General features: G+C 43.6%; 1 protein-coding gene across 1 annotated transcript; it reads right to left on the bottom strand.

Annotated features, from left to right (window-relative positions):
* Window positions 1-84: 84 nt before the first annotated feature.
* On the bottom strand, window positions 85-14,396 carry LOC111267292 (protein turtle). Its single transcript, XM_022845443.2, has 10 exons — window positions 13,281-14,396; window positions 11,678-11,861; window positions 10,868-11,133; window positions 8,646-9,083; window positions 8,084-8,337; window positions 7,471-7,708; window positions 5,974-6,405; window positions 5,198-5,572; window positions 4,491-4,649; window positions 85-3,978 (listed from the first exon to the last, which is right to left on the bottom strand). Exons 1-10 carry the CDS (start codon window positions 13,372-13,374, stop codon window positions 3,674-3,676), a joined length of 2,745 nt encoding a protein of 914 aa, XP_022701178.1. The 5' UTR covers window positions 13,375-14,396; the 3' UTR covers window positions 85-3,673.
* Between the last annotated feature and the right edge of the window lie 1,598 nt (window positions 14,397-15,994).

Genomic DNA, 15,994 nt, shown 5'->3' with positions numbered 1-15,994 from the left:
CATATATATATATATATATATATATATATATATATATATATATATATATATACATATATATATATATATGTGTGTGTGCAGTCATTCTTCTTTCATGTTCTGCTGCTGCTATCTTGTGGAAATCATTTGGATTGCCGCGCTGTGTGGCAACATTTTTTGCGTGGCAAACGCAGCTTCTGCTATTGCCTTTTCGTCGACCAGATGGCGCTCCTCCGTGGTCCCTGCCGGGCATGCTGTTGCCGTTGGTTAGCCATAAATTATATTGTTTTTCACTAGCTTTTCGCAACGTTCAGTGCTATTCCTTAAATCTCCTACACCTCTTTCTCCATAACAAAGGAAAAGAGAATTTGAGTGCTTTCATCATGTAACCGTGCTCTTTACACCAATTAGTGCCGCTGATTGTTAGCCGGCGAGTACGATGGAAGTATCCGGCGTAAAAATTGAAACATTTATTTGTTAGGTTTTCGAGCGATGTGAAATTGTCGTATTGTAATATGTTGTTGTCGTCATTATCGTTTGACTTGTTGCTTTTTTCGACTTCTCACTGTCGCTAGGTGACACAGCAATCGAGTCCATTTTAACGCTCTTTGTGCCTTAATACCATGTATTAATTATCCGTGGTGGCCATACAACTGTGTACGTCGTCAGCCTCTCTAGATTTCACTGCATCACCTAGTTTCCGTCCTGCGCCGCTTGACTGAGGGCTTCTGTTTTTTTTTATCATCATCGCCATTATTTCCACGGAAATTCAGCCTTGTCGTTGTTTCATACAAAAGAATCATAGCCGCGGCATTTGCATTTGGTTGTGTGTTATTATCATAAATCCGATATAATTAATGCATTCTTCCCTCACCATATTAATTGTGTCTTTTCCATTGTTATCTTAGTTTTAAGTTCGCCGTCTTTAGTAACTCGTCATCACACCTCATATATATATATATTCATTAATATCTATTATTAACTATACTCATTAGTCTCATCATGATCAATCAACCCCTCGTTGCCGACATCAAACTCGACCATTAATTATTATTATTCTCATCATCATCATCATTATCATTATGAAGGAGAACTAGGTACAAACAGATACTAATTGGCCGGGCCAGATTTTCCTGGCTTATTGTTGTCGTTGCTACTGCTGCTGCTGTTGTCACAGGGAGGCGTGTACCTATCAGTCATCAACGGGTGCAAGCACTTGGTATCGTTTAACGCTTCATTCTGCATTCATACTCCTCGATGACCTTACTCCTTACCCGCAGTTTCGTTTTTTTCTTAACATGTCTCCCAATTTCCAGCCGAGAGAGCCATCACATTTATTATGTTATTACAGCACTTTGTTGCGGATATTTTATTTGTTGTTGTTGCGGTATTATCTCGTATTAATGTACCCGTGTCCTTCTTGCCAGTTGCCGAGAGCGACGTAGCACGTGATCTACTGCGATGAACCATTTACCCAATGGGAGTCCCATTTGCGTAATTGAGGGTGGATGTGGGCAGGCCATCTTGATGCCTCAGTTATTATTGTGTGTGGGCTTTATGTAATTTGTGTGCATTCAGTTGTCTTATCAGTATTCTTGTTTTGTGTTAACAATAACCATATTATTCTCTCTCTCTCTCTCTCTCACTCACACAAACACACACACTCTCTCTCTCTAGATATATATATATATATAGGCCCGGCCAAACAACATTCAAGCATCCTTCATCTCAAAGATCCTTCATACGTCTAGCGGTGCGCCGGTCAAGAGCTCCCCATATTCTTACTGTGTAGCACAGCACGCAATATCACGAACGGATCTATTTTTAATCATTTTAATTTTTCAATTTAAACCGCTTATTGGCATGGTCAACGTCATCATCGTTACCATGCTCTTACCAAAATGCTTATCTTAACTTAATTTTCTTATACAATCCTTTTTGAACCGGTCGTCTGTTTGTATTCGCCAGGTGTCTGCTTGATACCCGTATTTCGATGTACAAACTAAGAAATCAAGTGGAAGTAGATCTTTTTCGTTCGATGTGACCGTAAAATTACTCTCTCTCTCTCTCTCTTTCTCTCTCTAGATATATATGTATATATATATAGGCCCGGCCAAACAACATTCAAGCGTTTTTCATCTCAAAGATCCTTCATACGTCTAGCGATACGCCCGCCAAGAGCTCCCCATTTTTTACTGTGCAACACGGTACGCAACATCACGTACTGATCTATTTTCAAACGTTTTAATTTTTTCCATTTACTTCGTCAATATTTTTCTATTTGAACCTCTTATTGGCATCGTCAACATCATCATCGTTACCATGCTCTTATCAAAATGTTTATCTTAACTTAATTTTCTCATACAATCCTTTTTGAACCGGTCGTCTGTTTGTATTCGCCAGGTGTCTGCTTGACACCCATATTTCGATGTACAAACTAAGATGTAAAATACGAAATCAAGTGGAAGTAGACCTTTTTCGTCCGATGTAACCGTAAAATTACTAGTTTTAGACATGTTTTTTCCTCTATGTCTCTCTTTCTGTCTCTCACTCGATTGGCCTATTCCACTGTCGCCTTCTTTGTTTCTGCGTTGTATATCATCTGCGCTGCGCCTTTTATGTTACGTTTACTGACCGGATTGTGTCTTAAGTCACCCGTCGATGCACGCGAGAATCGTTATCTACTCCTATCCGATGCCTGTTTTCTCGCAGCACCGCTACTTATTTCTGTTCCATCAGTCTCTAGCCTTCACTTTCGGGGTTGCTTGGGGCTGTGTTCCACATTGCCTATGGCCGGATGGCGTTTGATTTGTACCTTAGTCTGAGATAGAGCTGATCTGAATCTGTCCTCACCTATCTCGGCTGAAAGGCCGACAGTAGCCTAATTGTAATATTATAACAGACCACGCGCATCATCTTTGTTGTTATTGTTATTGTTGTTGTCGTTGTTGTTGCCGAGAGCACTGTGGTCTATGAAGTCATGGTTTTGATGAGCTAATAAGCTGTTTTCCTAATATTTTCGGTGTTAGGTGATGCTTGCTCGGTTTTTTCGATTGGCGAGTCACCCGCTGCCGTCTTCGTGAATACCTCCGTTCCAGAATGTCTCCAACATATCGTAGTTATTCAATAGTCCCAATTCGGTAGTATCTGACTTATTTCCCGCAAAACTGAATTATATTACACTGCTACAGACAGACAGACGCAGATGTCCATTGAATCTTATCAAGAAGTAAGCTTTAACAAATTAATAAGCTAGTAAGGTTTAGTAATTTATAGGATAGAATTCATGAAAACAGGTAACTATCTGCGCTGAATAGGCGTATTTGATAGGGGTCAAATCAGTATCCCGCTGGATATATTTGATAGATCAGTAAAAAATGACCAGGCAGCAGCTGATAACTGCGAGCATATAACCAGCATTTTTCACCAACACGAATTAATAGCGATTTCAGTGCTTGAGTCGCCGGTTGCTTGTTGTTATGACTAATATTTCATTCTTCTAGAACGAAGGTACTCCATTTTTCTCTCCTCATCAACACGTTCGAGTTAGTTGCCTGCGAAATAGTTGCCTGCGCAAACGTCGGACAGCGCCAGGCAACGACTATTTAATAACATCCATGACAACATAAGTTTCCGAAATTTTGAACTCAGTTAATTACTCGGGTCGAGGAGGGCAGCGGGTGCAGGCCATACTCTATCTTTTGATCGTTACGGTGCCATGGGTCGCGTGAGCACCGTGGGCGGCATGTACCGCATGTTGACTGTGGCTACACTCCACGCCGTTTGCTGCCCGTACGCCAGCCATTCCGCCGGCGGCCTGCTGAGATTGCTGCGTCTGTGACTGCGGCTGGGATTGTTGTTGCTGGCCAGGCAAAGTGCCACATGTCACCATCATATAGGCCTTCTCAACCTTACGCCGCCGCCGTTTGTTACAAATCTTTACCGCACACACTGACAGAATGATTGCCACAAAGAAGAACAGGATGCCTCCGACGATTCCTGTACGACACCGAATATCGATCACAAATAATGGATTTGAACGAACGACAGTGTTTAGGTAGAAGAACATCAGCTTCTTTTCAATGCCTTTATTGAAAAAAATATTAATGGGGCGAGGGGTAGTGATTCATAACATTAGATACCATTCGTGAACTCATGTAAATGTTGGTATAAAGGCTGATCGTAAGTACTATTCTGGATACGATTTAGTAAATTGAGTAGCATCATGCAAGATGTATAACAATGGTTTATTAAAGAATGCAGATTAGGCCTCAGCTGTGTGTGAAGTAAGTGCATATCGGTACTTTATATCCGATGCTGTGATAATCGAAGATGCTTAAAAATAGTTTTGAATAATGCCTAATTTCAAAGGACTAAGACAGGGTAATAACCGGTAAACGATATGCCAAATGATAATAGACGAGAAGATGAAAATTAAAAATGAATTATTAGCAACTTATTTACTCAACATGGTTACGGAATATTTCTATCATTTATTATGAGGAACGCACCTGAGACAATTGCCCGATCTCGACGGTATTTCTGCGAGAGGGCGCCAGTGTCATTTCGGACGGTGATGTTCGCCAGCGGCGAAGCGTTAGTTGTCCCAAATGCCGAATACGCCACAACTCGTACTAGAAGAACTTTAGCCTCGCGAGGGTATTCATGCACTGCAACAGATATAATAGCACCCTTTCAGATCGTGTATGCGTGCCTATTTTACGTGCACTACGTACGGATAAACAGCGCATGCGATTTTATTTTTATAAAATATTAAATTAAAACGAAAATTTTGGAAACACTGCGTGACAAATAGACATTTAGTTTGCACCTGAAATTACCTTAAACAAGTGCGAAAACGTGTAAGTTTTTCGAACTGACGGTGCTGGCGACAAAAAAGGTAGGACAAAATGTAAATCAATAAGAAATTAATTATTAAATCCAGTAAACCTTACACCTTGATTACGTTGTTTCATTCGAAGCCAAGTATAAACGTTCTGCACTATTTATTTCTATACTCTTTGTTTAAGCAATGTTGGCTGCGTTTTATGTATTACGTGTCCGATGTTACTGCCAGTAGAACATCGTTACTTCAGACAAATGGCTTTTTTTCAGCACGAAACACACCCTGTCTGTGAATGTACGGCCTCGAATTTAACTGGGGCGTTTGTCTGAATGTTGTTCCTATGATATGCCAGGATAAGTGTTTGCCACTCACTGTGGTACTGCATAATGGTCTGAGTATTGTCAGCGGGCACACTGTCAGCGGACTTCGTCCACGCGTGAGAAATATCTTGCTTGTACTCAACGTTGAAATGGCTCAATGGAGCCGAATTATTTGATGGTGGTGGTACCATCCAGCTAACCAAAAGCTCTTTGCCAACTTCTACTGGCGGCACGACGGTCAACTGCTGCGGCATATCGGGTGTAGGCGAAGGCGGCTCTGAGCTGAAAGTCCATGGAGGTCCCGATACTTCATCGGAGGGAGAGGTCGGAAACGCTTCTATTGGGTTCGCTGGGGCCGTGGGAATTCCCGGAGACTGTGTCACAGCGATGTCATCCGTAGGCCTGCCATTTTGGCCCTCCACATGTCCTGAATAGTTTTGCAAATCAAACGGCAGAGCAAAGCAGTGCATATAAGTAACTCGAATTAATGCGCATTTGGCTCTTCAACGGAATTCATTGAACACGCGAAATTATATTCTTTCAGCCAATAGCTGAAGCTACCTCACATCCCCTCGCCCTCCCATACCGATCCCTTGCTTTAAACGCTTGATTAAATGTATTAGTAGTGCATATGTTTTCGGTAAATGCTAAATCAATAAGCCTTGTTCACGCTATCTATTTCTAGGTCTAATATATGTCGAGGTACTAGATACGATATCCACATACGCACGGTACTAGGTAGCCACTATGCCACAGAACAATAAGTTGCATCACGTTGATCTACAATCGTCAACAAGATCATTGCTTTTCTAACGGCAATGCACTTACTTGTAGTGTTTGCTACGACTCTTTCGCTAAAAAAGCCATCACCTACTTCGTTTCTCGACAAGACTTGAAATTCGTATGCAGTCTGCGGTTCGAGATTGTGTATGGTGATGCTTGTCACATTGTCAGGATGTACACGGATTGTACGCCAATCCACCTCATGTGCTTTGCTCTTGCGTTCAGGTCGATACCATAGAATATAGCTCTGCTCATGGCCGCCATCAAAACCAGGAAGCCAACTTACAGTAGCGGACGAGGCTGCCGCGCTCACCGAGATATTTGTTGGTGCATGGGGGGTCGTGCTTTCGACAAGTAGGAGACTTGACGTCACCAATGTGGCCACCTCATTTTGCAGAATGCATTCATACCGTCCATGGTCTTCCTTTTGAATACTCTTCAACGTTAAGTTACCCGACGATACTGTCTTGACGATCTCTGTAATTGCCACGGCCGTATATTAAATACAGTTAATTCATATAATTAAATGTATTCATTTATAAATTAATTTAAAGGTTACTAAAAATTAATGAGATAAAATGGTTAGCAGAAGCATGGATCTGGAAAATTAAGCTGTATTTGCACGAAATGAATAAAAAGTACGTATTATTTTACCTGCTTTCCCTTGCGGTAAGTTTCATGCTCCATTCCTTAGGTACATTGCAAATAATCAGTGAACAACTGCATGTGCAAATTCTACAACGGTCCGTAGGCCCTTTTTGCGACCACTTTACCGTAATGCCATAGCAGCTCATCTCATTCAAAGGCCTTAACCATAACATTGAAAATAATTATATATTATTGTTGAAGGCAATACACTCACGATTCGCGATCCCTAGGTAAACAGGGGTGCGGTAGGAAATCAGACGGACACCTACGCTACGTACTAAATATCATAATCGTGATCTCTGGCTAGGCTGCCTCTGCGATGAGTTGTTGGATGAGGCAGAAAAATGTAAGCAGAGATGATCATAGATAAAATAGGTTGGAGCTGCGGCCGCGGGGGCCGGCGTCTCGACTGACTGCGTTTTACACTGCAGATTAGCGGACAGAGTAGGTCAATCACGCTGTTCGCCAAAGCTCTGAGCGGCTAAGTTTCGGCAGATTGGAGCCGGTGCCGAAATGACGCCACCATGATAAATTAGACAAACGAGACGACTCTGCCTGCGCTGATCGAAGTCGTCAATTTTTAATACCAACTTTAGTCCCAGCCATCCCGTGATAACGATTTGCTGGAGAGGAACCAATGAGACCTCCAATTGGCGAATGTGTATTCACGAAAGCCCGAAATGATCTGTGAGTGGTTTATTGAGGTTCGGGCTATTGTAACACCGACCTCTGGGATGGATTGCAGAATTTCACAGTATTCTTTCTCAACCTTGTTGATAAAATCTAACACAAATTTAAAATCAAATTTTGTTCGATTGATCAACTCGGTAGGCTGTATTTATCTTATACAACTGAATTTATATAATGATAATGCGCGTAAATTAGAAAGCTTACCCTGATTAATGGAAAAACGCTGTTTCGGTAATGGCCTTCCATCAGCCCTTCTCCAGTTGATGGTAGGCATTGGCTGGCCTTTTCCTTCGCAAACGAGCGTCACGTCAGCGTTTTTACGTTGCTGATAGATTTCTTTCGGCTTTACAGAGAATACTGGAGGCTCGCGGACGAGCACCTCCATTAGTTTTGAAGCGCCTGCGGTCCCGTGAATATTGTATGGTGTGCACATATAGGCGCCCTGAAAAAAGAAGCAATTATTGGAATTCGACAAACAGCACGAGGCAACTTAATTTCTGCGTAAGTATATTTTTCACATAACACGTCATTTCGGTGTTTCGACATGGAATAAATCCTACGATAAGTATTCGTAGATATATACAAGGATAAGCATATCCAATGTGTCGGAAGACAATGAGACGGTTGATGGCCAACCCGAATAGAAGATCTTCTCCAGCCCTTGAAAATACAGGACCTTTAGATGTCTAATACTGTCGATTCTGTCGCCGAATCACTACGCTATACGAAGATGATATGTAACAGAAATGTTTAAGTGCAAAAACAGCTAGCGTTCGTTTAGGCGCTTCTGATTGCATGGCCAAGTTTTTGTTTTTACCTCATGCTCTTTCGAGACGTTGCTGAAGTACAATGTGCCATTAGTAAGTGCCACGACGCCGTTGACGGTCGATGGCTCGAAAAGCCGCCTGTCCTTGTACCACGTTACGTACTGAAGGTCCGGGTTGGTTATCACGAAGCATTTTACCATGCCGGCTAGATGAAGCGGCATGTATTGGAAGTTTGGTGTGAAATTCACCTTTGCGGGAAATTCGACATTGACATAGGCCTGCGCACTTTCCGGGTCACCAATACCTTACAGGAACAATTTTAAAAGGATAAAAAATTTAATTTTAGAAGACGTCTTACGAGGTTTTACTGTGACAGATTGAATAAGCGAACGTAAAAATACGCTATTTCAATAAGAACAATATTTCATATCAGCTTTATTGGGAGGTCTTTACAAAGTAGCACAGATGGTACAATGCCGCCTCAGTATGTTGAATTCTTATAGTTAAGAATATAATGTCATGTTTACAGGAATCCACACACATAGTAATAAATGTTCGCAAATAGTGAGCTAAAACTATTTTCTCTACAAAGCCTGTTTATTTTAAACTTACCGTTTGACACTTCACAGGTATACCACCCCGAGTCATCCGCATTCGTCGGGTTTATAAACAACGCCCCATCCTGGCGAACCAGAGTTCGCGTCTGCAACCACGTCAGTCGCGAAATTTCCACCCCGTTGTACAGCCATTTATGCGTAATGTTGGATGGCTGAGCCCTAGCCTCGCAAGGCAGTTCAGCCACCTTCGTCTCAGTTACTGTTATATTTTGCGGACGGCTAATAATTCTAGCCGACCCCGCAATAATCACGCGGGAACGAGCCTCCATAGTACCCTGTGAATTGCGTGCTATACATTGATACAAACCCGTGTCGCCTTCCTTGACATTAACGATACGCAGCTGGTGTTCATTTATCTGCAGTGGTGCGTCGTCACCTGCCTGCTCGATCACAGTGCTATCTTTCTCCCAGGTCACCGTTGGCGTTGGCGTGCCTGCGTTTACAGACGGAGAAAGAGGCGCAAGAAGTTGGTATTTAGTCAGGATTGAGATTCATTCAGAAGTTATGCAGTGCACATATATTTGTACAAAAAAAAAAAGACAGAGGAAGAGAGAGGAAATAGCAGACGTCACTTGAAAGAAGGAGATCCTTCGTTTTATGTCTGCTCAAGTAGCAAGACCGTTGCGTGTGGTAAAAATGCGTGCAAACAGGAAGTTAGGTAGAGACCCTCAAACTGTCAGGAAATGTCTGCCATGCCCCGTACATATACAGGGTGCGGCATCTAAATTGGTACAGGCGTTGGCGTGCTATTTATCGTAAGGAACATGCACACGATCATCAGCTGCTCTTGGTAAGCAATGTCTTTCTACAATAAAATAATAAACTCGTCATGACGAACAACAGTGCGTCGTTTTTGGGATTTGAGCGACGATTAATTATTATCCAATCTCTACACGCTGAACGAACCCTCACCGAGCTTATAGACCTCTTGGGTCACCTCAAATCGACGGTGTACCGTGTTGCAAATGAGAATGCAACACCACCAGGTCCCAGCATAGCACGACAAAAAGTCAGTTACAGAAAACAAAACAATGCGGACCTCAAAGTTAATCTCAACCGACCAAAAATGCGTCCATAAAACCTCTGTTTCGATCAAGACGTTAATGACGAAATTTGGTGTAAGTGAGCGCACAATGCCACAGATCGTTAACGAAAGCCTCAGGTACACGTCACCGAAATTAGACAGATGCTCTTTAAAGTCTATACAACCAAGAAGTGTTGACCACTATTGTTTGCTACTCAATTTTATGAATTACTTCAAGAATGAAGGCGAAGGTCGCTTTCAACGATGACCTTTTTATTGGAAATTCAAAAATGGACCGCAGAAATGATTTCTGGTTTGCTCACAATCCAAAAAATGTGCCTACTATTGTCGATAAAAGAAAACGTCATGTTTTGAATGTGGTATCCACCAAAGCATTCGTAATGGCATCATCCTTCTTTTAAAAGAGGTGAGCGTGTCATTATATAAGTGTATCCGTATATTCTACAAACTGTTGTGTAACCGTGGAGAGGTGAGGTGTGAGTGAAGACCATGCATCTTCCAGCAATATGGTGGACCGGCTCATACAGACCGGTTAGTGTAGGGTTGGTTGCCTGAAAATACAAGCATGTTTTGGGATAAGCATATATGGACGCCGTACAGCCCAGATATGAAGCTCTTGGATTACTATGTGCAGCGCGTTATTAACCGAAAGTCAAACAAGTTTCGACAAGACAACGTCGACTCTTTTATTCGCGTTATCCAGAGGGCGATAGCAGAGTTGTAAAGAGAATTTTTGAAACGGGCCTGTGAGTAATTTAAATCCCGAATTGAACTTTTCCTGGCGATGGATAACGGTTTTTATTTAGTACATGTAAAAATTTCGTTGAAAGATCTGCTTCGATTCATACACAGTCTTAAAAAACGGGATAAAAAGGAGTCCCTATCTTACACTTGAAGCCATATGTATATATAGGGATTTGCCTAATAAGCTTCTACGATCTTGAGGGCACGATTATATATGCTAAAAGGGTGGATTTCGCTATGTTAGATATAAATGTTTAGTTTTTTCTCACACGTGCGGTGTTCCTGAACTACTAGTTCGTCGAGCTTTAGAAATTGAAAGCTGTCTTTAAGTAAATAAAATAGATCTTTGCGTTCCAAGGAAATTGTACGTGTTCGTGACGTTAGAGATGCGAGATGAGCTATAACCATCTATATAGGTCGTTGCTTACCTTGAGCCTTACAAGGCAGAGATACTGTTTCACCGCTGCGCACGTATAAGGTCTCTGGAGGCTTGGTCTTGAAGTGCGGTGGCGCGAGCACGTCCAAATAAATCCACGAGCCATTCTTGGCCTCTTCACGATTGATGAAGAACACGGTACATTCGTACCAGCCCTTGTCGCTGACCCGGACGCTGGTCAGGTTCAGTGACGCTTTATCCGATAGCGAAACTCGATTTCTGTATTCGTCGGACGCGTGCGGTGGATAACTCTCGTACCTAAGGCAAAACATAACAATTAGTAGCTAGTCGACATGATTTTGTACGTTAAGCATTTGAGTCTCAGAGATGCGCAAAGCAATAAACGGGTTTTGCTATCGAAAAAAGTTCGACATTATGATACAGTAGTTATTATAGCAATCAACGTTTAAATAGTAGTGTCACTTAAAGATTTGATCTATTTTCTGCAATGATCGTCTGTATTTGCTTGTTCAACGTATATTGGTCTCAGCCTTTTTGTGATAAAAACATTCAGTTGGACATGAACTAACAAAGTGTAAGTACGTTTGTCTATTTCGGTTGGACAGTAAAGGATATTTCTTTACTTTATAGCATTAGTGTAATACTATATAGCAGATTATGTCGATCGTTTTCACCAATATGAATTTCAAATAAGATATTGCCAATTATAAACAGAGCTATATGTAAATGGTACAAAAGAGAACGACGCCTGTCGTGTCATGCTTTGTATCTCCGTTTTTCGTATTCCAGATACTAATGAAAAACTTATTAAACAATTTTTTTTAGCTGATTTATTTCGTACCAGATGTATATTGGTATCTTGTGGTCCTTCTTGTGCCACTGCACAAGGATTGGCACGGGCGTATCATTTGGATACTCGAAAGGGCATTCGAGTATCACGTTATCTCCAATAGTTGCTGTTTTGTGGAGCCTTTCGTCAGCCTTTCCATTGCCTGGACCGTTACTACCGTTTGATTGTACAGCACCTGCAAGTGGCCACGGTATAAGACGCATACCGCATTATACTACACGTACTGCATCCGATACCCAGTAGTACCGATGTTAGCCCCTCTCCGCCTTCAAACTTCACATGACGGACTCATAATACACACTAAGATCTACAGCGTGTCGACGAATTAATCAAACGAAATATCGGTTGAATGGACAAACGATTAAAAACGTCAAGCATGCCATTGACATTGATGATTATATGGCAGATTCATAAATAATACTTGACAAGCTTGACAATACTTGACAAGCTGATCAATATAGAGATGTTAGATTTAGTGCTTGTCGCATTTGCTCAGAGAAGAAATTTAATGACAGAATACTATTTTACATAGCAATGCGGACTCAACTAAGCTAGCGTTACATTCGACTTTTCAACACGTTCAGATACATCGATATGGGCCACAGTCACAGCAGCGGCAATTCTCGGTGGCGACTAGTAGACATTTTAATTGTAGAAATTCCAAAAGGGAGCGTCGAGATGTAAGAAGGTAACAACCTTGGTTGACTGGAATCAATTGATTGCTCATTTCGTTGACGGCGACAGGCTCAGCTTCTGCAGGTGTGAAAGTGGTATGCACTTATGCCCGAAATAACTCCGTAGCCACAGGACGCTTTATACCCCCATTACACCTTATGAGAGGTTTTGGCTCTATCGGATGTCGTACCCTTTCTTTTCCCATTGCTAAGGTAGTACTCGCTACACTAGTTGATATCTTATCCTATGCTGCCCAGGCAATAACTGCTAAGTAGAAGATTCCTACTAACCTGTTGAACTGTATTGGCTTCTCAAGAAACAACTCATTGCATTATACATGTATATATATATCTACTCTTAGACGGAAAAATTAACTAGCACTACACAGATGCATGGGTTGGTACACGGTTACCACCGCGCTTCGTGGTCGTATAACAAAAATCGCCGAACCCATATTAGCAACGACTATTATTATTCAATATGCGTATGTTTCCAGTTCATCTAACTCTTTGTCGGTTGCTTTGTCAAGACAGTGCCACATCCACTACACAATCATAACACACACGAATGCGCCCACGTGATGATATTTCGTTATGAACATCACTTTAGACCAAGAAGGAAACAAAGATGTACACTGGAACTATTCCATTGATACGTTTGCTCACACCGATTTGGTTTCAGTAGCCACTCGTTTGAAACGCGGATACGACTCATATCAAGCGGAGTTCATTCACATGAGCTGAAATTGTTTTTGCTGAGGATAACTATTGCTACTAATGCCGTTTCATTGCTGCAAAATTGTTTGCGTCTTGTCAGGTCTCGATTGGTCAAAAATTTTCGTTATATCAAAGAAACTGGCAGATTTGTTTCGAAAATCGTCGTCTCAACCGCTTGTCTCGTTGTGGTTGCGCGAACTCACCTGCACCAGCTACGAATAGGGTGATCACGAGCGGTGCGAGTGCGGCGGCCAGGCCCTGCTGCAGGGTTACAGGCCCCGCGGTCCAGCGCCTCATTGCACCACCTCGGCCAGTTCTTCTTCGCACGCCAGCACGAAGGCAAGTAACAACGCCAACGTCGCCAGAACACCTGCACTAGCTGTAACAATTCGAAGCAAACTCGCGCGCGTCTGGCGATGCTTCGGCGCGGGCCGGGGCCACTGGCGCCGCGGACCGCGTTTCCGGACGCTGCCTGATCCCGCTGATCTTGCAGGGTGGCCTTAGATCGGTCAGCTTGCAGCTTGCATATCGTTTTCGGAGGGCCACCTCTTTACGGGCCGCACTGTTAATAGCCGATAGCTGGCCGGGGTGGCTATATCGCCAGCCACCAGAGATGGTCAATGACTTAACCCGTCGATCTTGCTTCTGGTTGTCCACTGTGCGTTGGTCTACTTACCCACCAAGTCGATCCAACACTACCAATAACGTTGTGTTCCTGTGGCTTTCTGCGTTCTGTCCTGGAGCTTTTTGCCTCTGGCAGTCCTTTCCTCGTTTATCTCAAAATAGACCGCCTAGTTGATGTAATTCTTTTGTCCAAGTCCTTTAGTGAGTCTGTCGCTTCCTGTCGACATAAACGCGTCAATATTCCTTAGCCAGCGTTCTTCTGCTCCTTAAATCGCTGTTCCCTACCACCGACAATCTAGTGACAAACAGGATGGATTTGTCTGACTACGACCACTCACGCGGCAGTGGCGGCCTACCTTCACCACGACGATAACCAGTCCGACGACGTTTACTACCTAGGCAAAGACAAAGACAAACGCGCGACGTCCTCGACAACGGACGTACGCGCAGCGATGCGGCGGCAGCTATCGCTGTCTTCGTTTTCCTCGATAGAAGATAGTAGCAGTAACCGTAGCAGCAGCACGACAGCACGGAGGACCCCAACTTCACTTGGATAGTAGAAGAAAAGCAGATAGCCTGGCAATCAGTCGCGTACGCAGGGGGCTGGCTGACTGACTGGCTGTCCGTCCGTCGGTTTGTCGCTTGCTAGTTCGGTTTAGTCAGTTGTGACTAGGCGCAGCAATAGCAAGACACACTGGTCGCGGTGATGCTGCTGCTGGTACGGCGAGAGTAAGAACCGCAGCAGCAGCAGCAGTGGCGGTAACGACGAGGTCTTCTACGGTAGCAACCCCCAGCACTGGAGTAACGGCAGCGACAGTAGCAGCAGCGGGGCCTGCTGACTGTCTCCTTGCCTACGATGGGAGAGACGACGATGGCTAGTGCTGCTGCAACGGTGGCGGTGGCGGCCACAGACAGAGCAGGGAGCAAAGGCCGCCTCAACCACCGCTGTCATGGTAGTGCTATTGGGGAGGGGGTCGTAGTAACGTTGGGGGGGAAGAAGCGTGGGAAGGGGCGAGTGAACGAGACGTTGGTGGCCGTGGAAGCAGTTAAGGCCCTGTGGAGCGCGAGGGAGAAAACTGCGCGAGGCGCATGTCCGTAGACTCTTAGGTCCGTTGGCCCCAGAGTTCTTCAAAATGGCTTTTCCCGTAGACGGCTACGTTCTACCCTCTCCCACTGAACACATTACCATCTACTCACTCACTGTCGGTTGTCGCCGGCGCCCTCCGAAGCCCTTACCCTCGTAACCCTATTTGTCCCTTGCGACGCCTCACTCCTGGCCGGAATGCCCGCCACGCTATGACAGTTTGGACAACGACCTCAACCTTTATCATCACTTAGCCGCGGTCCGCTGATAGAACCGCCACAAATACCGATAGAACTAAGGGGCGATCCGAGAGACAGGACCCGAACTCATAATTGACAACCGCAAATAGGAGCCCACAAAGAGTACACAGTACAGCATGCAGGGTTCGTTGCTGCTGCTGACTAATCTGTTCCCTTCAATGGTACAAGTGTGGGCTGCGATAGTACTAGCACTAACAGTAGTTAAGATAGCTGCTAACTATAGTATTGTAAGCTGATTTTGCTAGGCTCTTGATTCTTACCACCGTCATCCCAATTCATTTACTCGATTCGGACTACCCCAGAGATATTTCTAACAAAAAAGAATGGCCGTTCAACGTTGCGGATTCCACCTTTAACAGCCTGCAATAGCTAGCACAGTTCTATGAACCGGCCTAGGCTACTATACTACAATACTACCAATGGCAAAACTCTATTCCTTTCATTCAACATCGACAAACCATAGCCTTCAACGAGAAAAGGCCAAGGATAAGCAAATGAACATTCCGCTTTCGGCAAGAGCCCCGGCCACTCCGCTGACTCTGGCCATCTTTCGCAATTGCTTCATCACTTCCGTTTTCCGGTAGGTTCTTAGCCAAGAACGAGCCTGTTTGTATGACAATCTACTGTCGCAGTTTCAAATTAAAGACATTGAGTCACCATACATCGGTGGTTTGTTTGTTGCATCTTGGCTGACCGTATCCATCCGAAAGGTATTAGACAGCTGAAATAGCAGCAGCTCAAAGTACCCAAAGCAATCGTAAGTCAGCTGCTTCCTTCCGCCTGTGGAAGTGTTCCCGTCACCTCATGACGTAACTGCTAAACTTTTGATAATTTCTGGTGATCTAAGAACAGATCAAATGCGCTTCAAGGTTGTGTCCGTTGTGACTATAAAGCAGCCTTGGCTGACGATTCATTATTCACCGCGACAATAAGGTCATAATAGCCTACA

The sequence above is a fragment of the Varroa jacobsoni genome, unplaced genomic scaffold, assembly GCF_002532875.2.
Source record: "Varroa jacobsoni isolate VJ856 unplaced genomic scaffold, vjacob_1.0 scaffold_1167, whole genome shotgun sequence".
NCBI classification, from domain to species: domain Eukaryota; kingdom Metazoa; phylum Arthropoda; class Arachnida; order Mesostigmata; family Varroidae; genus Varroa; species Varroa jacobsoni.
The sequence above is the reverse complement of the archived record's forward strand: the minus strand, read 5'-3'. Positions and strand labels throughout refer to the sequence as shown.